At 35.1% G+C, this 11,510-nt stretch overlaps 1 protein-coding gene across 1 annotated transcript in view; it reads left to right on the top strand.

Moving 5' to 3' along the window:
• The first annotated feature begins 226 nt into the window (after positions 1–226).
• The window catches only part of p130CAS (Serine_rich_CAS and FAT-like_CAS_C domain-containing protein p130CAS), a 93,739-nt gene continuing 82,455 nt past the window's right edge, over positions 227–11,510 (top strand). The window contains exon 1 of the mRNA XM_014237281.3: positions 227–827. Coding sequence (XP_014092756.3) covers positions 501–827 — 327 coding nt within the window. The 5' untranslated portion in view covers positions 227–500. The remainder of the gene's footprint in view (positions 828–11,510) is intronic.

Genomic DNA, 11,510 nt, shown 5'->3' with positions numbered 1-11,510 from the left:
TATAAAAATTAATATAAATATATGTATGTATGTATGCGCCTCAGTCACAATGAAGCAATGCTTGCGACAAATGTGGCAAAATAGTGTGACGGCTGCGTGCAACATAAATATTATTAAGAAATATTACTAAGAAGATGCAGTGAAAAAGCAATCAGATAAAAATTGTGTGGAAAAAAAAATTGAAAAAAAAATAAAAAAATATAAAGTAAAAAATAAAATCAGAAAAGTGAGGGTGAGCTTTTCCACCCTGAAAAACAGTGCAATTTGTTCGAGCATACCTTGTACAATAAGTTTGCTCAGTGTTATAACGGTACATTTACCTGTGGTGGCACATGCAACACAAGCCACACATAAGTACAAACCTATCTACAAATGTGCAACTTGTGAAAAAAAAAACAAATAATAATAAATTACAAAAACAACAGCGATAGCAACAATAAATCGTGTTTAATTCATACACATACACATGTGTATGTATATAAATATATAAAAAGATAATAATGTCCGCATTAGCACAGAAGTGCGAACCGCAAATGCAAGAAAATCCAATTACGGTATCTGTTGGCAAGACAACAACAACAATACCAGTAGCAGCACCAGCAACAACAACAGCCACAGTCACAGCCACAGCAATGATGCCACAACAAGAGCAGCAGAGCCAACACGAGCAACCACAAAAGCAGCTTCCGTCCTTTCAAACGCTACAACAACAGCAAATACATTCAGAAGTGCTGCCCAAGCATCTGCCAATGTACACGATGCCACTCAGCGCCAAACTATATACAGTTGTGGCAGTGGGCGGCGGTGGAGGCGTCAATTATGCGAAGGTACGTATACCATACTCGTATGCGTGCAAAAACAATTACAACCACACTCATACACATATAAAGATTTGTGTATGTGTCATATTGTTTCGCTGTGACATATCCCGTTAGAAGATGCTATGTTGCAAGCACTAACCGCCATATACATATACCCTTATATGTAGCTATATATATATACATATGTAAGTAGGTGTAAGCATGTGCGCAGATACATTTTTATCTGCAAAGAGGCGCGAAAAGTGCCGGCTCACCGGTAAACCAGCGACGTCAAACGCTTAGACGCAGGCACACAATTGACATTCAGACGATGTCTGCAGAATGCCGCAGTCTGCAAAGCAGACATACATACATATGTACATATCGACTATGTTATACTCATATATGTATGTATACTTATACAAATATGTGAACTTACATACATATGTATATAATCCAAGTAAACGAGTAAAGGTCCAAATATCAGATCTAGTAAAAAGGAATTAATTGTAATATTTAAATCTGACGAGTCACCGTCGATGTGTGCGGCCTAGCGTTGCCCTGATGGAACAGTATTCCTCTCCTATGTTCCAAAACCGCTTCTGGGCGGTTGTTTCCTTAAGACGGTTCAATTGTTGCCAGGACAGCTCATAATAGATGCTTCCACTAAAAACACAGCAAACCCTTTCTGACCATCAATCCTGGCTTGGTCACCGTTTGCGCCGGCTCATTGTGATTCGACCACGACTATTTTGACTTGACTTTGTGCTATGTAACGCACTTTTCATTAACCGTCTCAAATGTATCGATTTTATTGCGATTTAGTAGAGATTTGCAGTAGGAAATTCGGGCTATGGGTTTTTGTTTTGCGTTAACTCGTATGGCCCCTATGTATCGAGCTTCGTTGTGCATCCATTCTTATTTAAATGCTTTCCACCGGTATTCTGTGCAATGTATAGACTTCTATTATTTTATCGATAGTTTCGACAATTGGCTTTCCAAAGCGTAGTGCATCTTTGACATCAAAATTAGTGTGCTCAAACAATACTCAGTTAGCCTGAGAAGTTTTTTTAAGTAGTGACTCCTGAAACACCATGTGTTACGTTTTTTATAACGAATACGTCCTATGTCGGAGGTATTTTCGAACCAAAAGAAAGCTCTTTTTGAATATAATATGCGGGAGACACATAAATCACAAAATAGTTACAACTTTTAATTAGAACATTCGTCTCTTAATTTCATTCTATCGAATATATATTCGGTTGCATTATTTATATATAATATTTACCGAAATTAACTGTACCTTTACTGACGTCAAAAAGTTCTAAAATATTATTTTTTTATAGTGCTATGATCAGTTGGGCCACATCATCAAACATTTTTGTTTCTTTTTTTTTTGAGCTCTTGGTGAAAAAATCCAAAAAAAAAAAGTAAGTCTTTTAAGGTACATATTGATAATCAAAGTCGAACTTCTCCTAATACATATTTAGATTACAATTAAAGGTTTTTTTTTAATACTGAGCCAGGCTTAATTTTATTACGGAGAAAAAAGTAATTTTCGGTAAATTCTACTTTAAATCAAACAAAAATCGAAAAATAACTTTCATATACATTTCTAAAAGTGATTACTAAATAGTTTACTCCCTGTTACATACTATCCTCAGTAGTATTAGCTCAATGTTCCAAAGAACTAAATTCTAGTCGAAGAGAAACTATATCTAGATCGAATGATGGATAGCTTACGCACTAGAAATATATTGTAAGCCGGCTTCAAACACAGATTCATTTTGAAAAGATAGAAGAGGAGATGATTTACTCAGGTTTTTAATCACTACTAGGAGGTACTCACTCCTTATTTTTTCATATGTATATTAACGTATACAAATAAACCTAATTGCCAACGATCAAACTTATTTCGTCGATTATTTTAATTTTTCTAAATTGAAAAGTTATTAGAGTAATTAAATTTCGCATATTTAAGCTTGAGTTGGTACCCTTGAAATCCGAATATAACAATGACTATATTGAATATTGAGAATATCAACAACATTCTACAAAATACTAATAGTGTTTGATATCGATCCTTTCGTTTAAAAATCCGTTTAAGCACTCAAAACGCTTTTATACAACTTGGGACCAATAAATATGATTACACTCAAGCACTTCACATGTAGCATGTTATCTCCGTTGAAACTGCAGACTATTGCTAGTTGGGCAATGACTATCAGCATGATCCGCGTCAACACGCGTTGTTGCTCCCTTTTATTGTTTTATAGGCAATTGAAATAAAAATTATGGGGTCCGTGATGGCAGGTTTGACGCGTACGACTATTGTCGATGCAAAAACAGCAAAGGGAAAAGGAGAGATACAGATACTCGAAACGTCATGTCTACGTAATGTAAAAAAAGATATGTAGCACACATAAAAAGCTATTTACATATGTACGTTGGCATGCAAAATTCTGAAATCCTCGCATGATTTCTGTTTTAAATGTATGCAGATATGTAAAAGTATGGATGTCTGCATGCAATGTACTCGCATGTTGCAGTACAATGTCCTCGCCATTGCCGGCTAATGTGTACGTGTGTGTACCATATATGTATTAGTGTATGTATGCGCGTATGTATACATTCAGTTCATTCATTAATGCTCTGTGACGCGTAATAAATTTGTTGGCGTCATAAAAAAAGCGAATTTGCCTCACTTCCGTTACTTTGGCGAAATGAATGGACCATGCTGGGGCGGTGCGCACGAGTGTGAATGGTGTAGGGCACGCTGTTTGGGCGTGAAATATTTTTATGCCCATATAAATATCTGTATGTATGTGTCGGGCTATTTCACTGTTTCATTTTATTGGCAAAGTTAGTGACGTTAGAAATTGACTTTAATGGATATTCAAAGGCGGAAGTTCACCTGATTGTACGATCGTATACTATCTGCATGCACACGTTTATAGCAAGTGATTTGTTTACTTGCATGCAAATTAGCATTGTAAAAAGTAACGTCACATTAATAAATAGTAGTAAGAACGCTTGAAAGGTGAATGTTAAGGGAAAACAAATTACTTTTTCGAGTACGTGTTATGATATAGGATTAATTACTATTATTTTAGTGTGGAAATTATAAAAAGAGGCATGCATAAATATTTAATTGTTTTTTGGAAGTTGCTTCATAAAAACAAGAAAAAACGAAAAACATGAGTTTGATCCGTCAGTTTATATGGCAGCTATATGCTATAGTACTCCGATGTGAACAATTTGTTCGAAGATTGTAGCTTTGCTTTGGATAGTAATGTTTGCCAAATTTCGTGAAGATATCTCGTCAAATGAAAAAGTTTTCCATATAAGCTTATTATTCCGATCGTTCAGTGTGCATGGCAACTATATGCTATAGTGATCCGTTCTGAAAAATTTCTTCAGATATTGCAGCGTTGCCTTAGACAATTATACAAACCGTTCGTCAAGATATCTTGTCGATTACAAAAGTTTTCCATACAAGGACTTGATTTGGGTCGGTCACTTTATAGGAAAGCTATATATAATACATTAGTAGTCGGATCTAAACAATTTGTTCGTACATTGAAGCTCAATGAATCTATGTCGAATTATTGAAGATATATTGTCAAATAAAAAAGTTTTCCCTACAAGGACTTCATTTTGATCAGGCAGTTTGTATGACAGCGAATATCTGAAATCTGAATAAATTGACATTATTTAATAAGATAATGGGATGTTGATCTAGCTTCAAGTACATTATCAAATATTATTTATAACTTCATATAATAATATGCCTATTGAGTATAACTACTTCGTCAATTTAATCGGAAAGTAAAGCAGCAGTATTAATAGAAAATCAAGTTTATAAGTTAACGTCGTCTCATCTCTTAGCACCTTATAGAAACGGTTTTAGTTTTCCGACGGTAGTCATAACATATAATTGGAGGACAATAATCCATGACCTTTCAGATACATATTAAACTAGTCACCTACTATTTATGCCATCTGTTGAACTCCAATTCGATATTTTAATCCTCTCTCTAGCTTCTCAAATGTGAATACATAAACATTTCGCTACTGAGTTCAAGTTTCATAAAAATTCATTTCACATAAAATGTTACTTTATTTCACTCAAATATGAATTACAAGCTCTTTCCTCGGTTAATAGTTCAATTGTATTCGCTAACCGGCATCTATACTTCACATCATATTTATACATTTCACTTCGGGTAGCGTATACAGGTATCATTCATGCCATTATTATCTGTATACAGTTTATTGGACCCATTCATTGTCCATTTATGGCAGTAGCTCTCGGCTACATCAAATACTACATATGTATGCACATACGTACAAAGGACCGACCTCACAAAATTCATTGTTTTCGACCCTGACACTGCTGCGTAAAATTTCATTATTCGCCTGTTTTCTCTTTAGCTTTCCACTGTTGCCGCTATTGAAAGCAACCTTGCACTTGTCTACGGCATCAGACGCATGCTAGGGGTGGAATTCTTTGTGAAAGCACTGACATTTTAAGCCCACGACCAAAAAGTCATTGCGGCAAATCGGTGTGGGCAATTATCCTGCAACATAACGACAAGAGAGTCAATTGCTGAATTATCCAGCTGAATTTATCTCTGCAGAATTCGGAGAGTGAAATTGCAGTTTGAGAGAATACACACATCTACTCATATAGAGTTTTGTAAAGTTACTCTGCGCGAAAAGTTTGTTTATTGCAGGAAGTACGTAGCCAGCAGTCAATGAGGGTTGTTTTGGGTCCCATGGCGTGCGGCCGAATACCCGCTTCGTGCAACACCTTGTGCAAATATCAAACAAATGCTGTAATTTGCTCTGATTTTGATGTTTGTTGTTATTATTGGCGAAAATAATTTCACGCTGAATGCCTCAAATGGTTGTTGAACTTGAGGTTTGCGTCTGTATTTATTTTGCCTTAAATTATTGACAGTTTCAGCATATGCGAGAGGAGGTTGAAATAGTAGGGCATGGATGCAAATATATTTTGAAAATTTCCGAAAAAATAATAAAATTTGATATACTAACTTTTATTGTTTTGTACAATATCCAGAAAACAGCTATTTAATTTTATTATAGAAATACACAAATTATGGCAATTAATTTAATGAAATTGAAAATTGAATTTTGAGAAAAAAGCTTGTTATGAGATTGGAACCACTTTCTTTTATAGTAAATTTGACTCCTAAACTATTCCATCTATGTTCAACTTTTTTAAGATTTAAAGGGCACAATGGAAATAAAAAATATCGATTTTCTTTTCATATTTCGATAGGTTATACCTTTGAAAATGTCATACAAAAATTTGAAATCGATAGCACAAATAATTTTTGAGTTCTATGAGTTTATATTTCAACTCAATTTTCTCGAAACCGCTTTTTTTGAATTTGCGGCAGTGATTACTCAGAGACAAATGATAAAGTGAATATAAAATTTTTCTGACCTACAAGCTTTTTGATGAAAAATCGAATTTAGCAGGCCAAAAACGACAAAAATTTGGGTAAAATTCACCTTTTTTTTTAAATGCCACCGTTTTGTTAACTTTTAATTTTGTTTTGGACCGTATGTCGTTTTACGGACAATGGCATGTAATGAGTCTGGCGGGGATTTTGCGCAGATCTTATAATTAAGACTGGGTAACAAGATTTCAGAGGAAGCCAAATATAATATATCGACAAACCGTTTAACTATTATTACGTGTGTGACCACGGAGCACCACGGTCTACATATATAACAACCAACTGCTTCAAGTACGCGTCAAAACATCATAGAAGTATTTCTTACGGATCGTTAGTCTCTAGGGCCAATTCAGTGAACCAGTCAACAGCAGTCGAGCAAGGCCAGATTTTTCTCGACTTTGAAATATTTGAAAATATCTCTATATGTCGATTCGATCCAAGAGAGATGGTGATTTTCACTGATAGACCCCTTTTATTAAAACGACGGTTTCTGGGCTGAAATTTTAAGAGGTAATGTACGCCGCGTACGCCGTTTGTAACGCAAATACGTCTTGATAAAACTTCAACGCCCCAAACCACTTTCACAGTATTTTAAATTCACAGTAGTAATTGCAAAACCCATAAAACTAATAGAAATTATCAGCGTAACTTTTTATGTTCTCCTGTGAAGTGTGTTACACTGGTATCAAAAATTGATAAGTCGCTTCGAGTCCACATCAGCAAGGAATTCTAATCAAAGTTAAATTATCGTCTTGCGTTTAACTTTGTTAATATATTGCATCTGAGAGGGATTTTTGAACATGCTGCGTCAGTTTGTTGCAATAGTCGCATGGGTTCATCTGCTCGTGTGTTTTAGCTGTTTTCTTGCTAAAAAATATATATTTGACAGGAAAAACTAAGTAAGAGTACTTTTGTACTTCAGCAAAGGAGAATAATTACATGGTATTCAAAGTTTATTAAATGTTTACAAATTTATTTGAGTTATAGCAGTTGTTTGTTCTATTCGCCACTATAAAAGTTTGGGAAATCAAAGTTTGCTAATTTTCCGACTTCCTTCTCATTTGCCTATTTTAAGTTTAAACAAACGATTCGAAATATTTAAATCTACCCTTTATATGCCATCAAAGAAAAGAAAGAAAGAATCTTATGTTTTGTTTCGACCAAACGAGTTTTCTTTGCGACATCAACTGTTTTTATTTGCATACTCCATGACTCTACAGCTAAAATTAATACACAATAGCAGTTGGGAACATTATAATATGTAATATGCATTTCTACCACGCTTTGCGGCATGTCATTATTCTAAACTGTATGTAAATCGGCAGAATCATCAATGACTGCATCAAGCACAAAAATAGTCATTCGCATTTACACAAAGTCAGCTCGTCAAATAACTAGCGAATTGAACTCTGCGGCTCCATGTGCACTTCGTTCTGGCTCCACGAAGCCTCGTCTACAATCGAATAGATCGAACAAGTGAGCGTATAGATGATTGTACGGTCAACGTCTAAGGTGATAACGATGCGGAAATACGAGTATACGTTTAACTTATCGTTCAAGTAAATAGAAGAGTAAACTTGCTATCCACCTGACGCCTAGAGCTTACCAAGGTGAAAAATCAACAGCAAAGAATAAATGAAAATAATTTTATCCATTATAAATTTATGCGTATATATACACAGCTATATATATAATATTGCCTTGAAGTGCAGTTAATTCACTTGCAATGCAAATTGCGCTTACACCCCACAACCAACCTATCGCACCAGCTGGCCGCTTGCTGGGTGCCGTTGAAAAGCAGCCAAGTAAAAATTGCAATGTGATTTGCAAATACCGACAATTTTTGCCACCGTGCAAATTGCGACAATGTACGACGCGACATGGCGCCACATTACAGGGTGCCGCACCAATCGACCATCGCGTACCGGAATTGTAGACAACAAACCGGACTTAGAACCACACGCAACACCGCGTGCAGCTCAGCGCAAAGAGATTTGCAAAGTGAAGACATTGAATTCTTGTTAACGTCAATTTATGACCCAAATATGTGTGCATATCGTGCGATAACAGTCGTATTAATGTGTAAAAAATTGCTTTCCTTGCACTTACTTACCACTAAATACTTGGCCAAGTGCAGGTGTAGTGCGCGTACCGGTTGTCGGTTTGGGTAAACAATTTGCTCGTAAAGTTGCTGATTTAGTTGGTTGATAGGCAAAATTAAAATAAAATATTGGAAAAAGCAAAACAACATTTTTGAGATATATGCGTATAGTTTTATAAATGACATGACATTTATTTATTCATATAATAGGTGTGTGTCATTTATGTATTTGAGATACTTAGGTATTTCAGAACTTGAGATGTTTTTTGATGAGACCTGGGGTTCCCGTCATACTGAATCTGATTAAAAAACTCCGTATAAAATAGTAATGCAATTGAAAAAATTATTTTTTTTTTATAGTAGAGGAGGATAGACCAAAGTACGGCTACCAATTCTAACGAATATATGTACAATACACGTTTTCACCAAAGAGTCACAAAGTGAAACAGTACAATAGCAAGGATCTGCTGAGCCAAACTTATGTATGTAGAAAATAGCTTCGCAGTAAAACTTCAGAAGAGATTTTAGATATATAATACTATGTTCCGACCGACACTTAATCACGAGACTTAGGCCCTATTTAACTTATTTTACTTATCTACTAGAATTAGCAAGCTTTTGCCATAAAAAAAATTACACTTGTTAATCTCGTCATCTTGTCAGTAGGGAAATTTATCACATTATCACAGCTGATATGGGTACTACAAAGAAAAAGAATATGTAAATAAACAAAAAAATTAAAAGCGATACATCTGAATTCAGCTGGCAATCGACTCTCAAGAAATGATAATGGAAGCAATGGAATGAATTAAATGGATATTTTTTAAAAGAAGACGACTTTTATAACAAAATACGACAATACAATGTGTTCTATTAATAAATATTAAACGAATTTTATAAATCTCCAACGGCAGAGGGGACATCTAGCTTAGTGAGTAGATTAAATGTAACCTAATCAATTCAAATTTTGGTCGGAACAGATTTTTGTTTTGATCGAATTTTAATAGATCGCTAACAATTTGAATACTCTCTCATGTAGGGTTATAAGATAATAGCGTATTCTAGATTATTTGGGATGACGGTTTAGCTTTTCATATGCTGCATAAATGTTGGATGTTACACGAAAAAATACAAGGCATTGGCCATAATTATTTTGGGGTTGCATGAATAGAGGACAGACCAAAAACAACTAATTAACCCGCTCCGGAAATTAGATAATGTAGAATCGGCATGTCGGGAAGATGTGCAGAGGGCTAGAGCATTACCACTGCGAATGTTAAAGCAGAGCTTTTAATTAAATAATATTTTAAATACTTTTTGTTGCCTTCTGTTTCCACATAATGGTGTGCAATTAACTCAAAATCTTTGTTAACTAAAGAAATATTTCCTACGAAATATATTAGGATTATTGAACAATGAGTTTGAGCTGTTAAGTATTAAGAGAATTTTGGTATCTATTTTTTTTAATCTCAGTTAATAATATCGGGTCTATAATTATATTGAAGCCAAGAGATATTGAAAGACGATTTTGCATGCCAAAAATGTTGCTTGAGCGCTAGAAAAAGAAGTCGTTTTTGCATAGGATTGTAACTGGTGATGAATAATGGATCCATTACGACAACCATAAAAGCAAAAAATCATATTTGAGACCTAACCAACCAGCCAAACCAACGGCAAAGCAGAATATTATTAGTTTCTAAAGCCGAGCGAAATCATTAATGTGGAACGCTGCGACAACAACTCGTCAAATTGAAGCGAGCGATTGTCGAAAAACGTCCGGAATTTACGACTTGATACGAGGCAATATTTCTCAATCATGACAACGCTCGGCATCATGTTGCAAGACCGGTTAAAAACTTTTGGAAAACAGCGGTTGGGAAGTTTTGCCTCACCCACCTTAAAGTCCAGGCCATGCCCTTTTGACTACCATTTGTTCCGGTCAATGCAGAATGTTCTCACTTGACTACGGTTCACATTACACATGGGGAATAGTGTACCAAAAATTGGCATAAATTATTCTTGGTCGCCGTTCCTTTGGAATGAAATCTATAAATAGTCAGAAAGATGCGATATGAGCGGAAGATAATATTCAAAAATGATCTCAAAAAACTATCCTAACATACATATATAAGGTTCTCAGAAGTAACGGTTGACTTACAAATGGTCTTTACGATTTATATTCGACACAATTTTTAAATTTAAACCGATAAAATATGTAAGTTCCAAAACCAGCGATCAATACTGATGAAATATTGAAATTAATGAATTGAATAATCCCCAGATGTAAAATAAATACAGGTATGCAATGTTGGTGACGACAGAAACAGTGATGACTTTTTATATAAAAATACGGCAGTGCTCTACTTTCCAATGAAACAATATATACCTATACCATAGTAATAAATTTTCGCTAATTCTGAATTATATAAATGCCACAATAGTCCACAGGGAACTATTAAGCTCAAAAGCTACTGTAATTTAATTATAGGTCCGGGCACTAAATTTGTCCATTGCATTGGTATATTCAAGTAAAGGGTATATTCAATATTTATACACATATGCGAAATGGCTATAAATATTTAAAGCTTTCCGATCTGCCCCATTCAGTACTAAACACTAAGAGCAACGTTCTGCTCCAGAATTCCGAAATTCCACCACAGACTTCGGTGGAATGAACAGTCAATTAGTGCCTGCGGCAGCGAGCCGTGAACTGCTTTGGACCCCATTTAACACCAATGCCATAAATAAATTTTCTTTAGACACTCTTACACAGCAGGCCAAGCAGTAGCAGCAGCGCCACAAAAACGTGGGATGCCAGACGATTTTGTAGATTGACGGTGTCAGTTTTAATGTCACCGCTGTCGCCATTACCGTCAATGCCACTTACTTCGATTGGCTGAAAGCCACAACCACTTGCAGGCCATGTCACCGCATCAGACAAATAATATTTTCTTAATTTTTCGTTTCTTTTTATTTTTATCTTGATATTATTTGTATTTTTATTTATTTTTGGTTGTTTGGATTCTTGTGCTTCCGTGAAACTCAAAAGAATACGACGAAAACATTCGTACATCATTGTCGCGCATTTATAATAATTAATTACTCTAAATGATCGAGATT

The sequence above is a fragment of the Bactrocera oleae genome, chromosome 6 (assembly GCF_042242935.1).
Source record: "Bactrocera oleae isolate idBacOlea1 chromosome 6, idBacOlea1, whole genome shotgun sequence".
Classification (NCBI taxonomy): Eukaryota; Metazoa; Arthropoda; class Insecta; order Diptera; family Tephritidae; genus Bactrocera; species Bactrocera oleae.
This window is presented reverse-complemented; position numbering and strand designations above follow the sequence as displayed.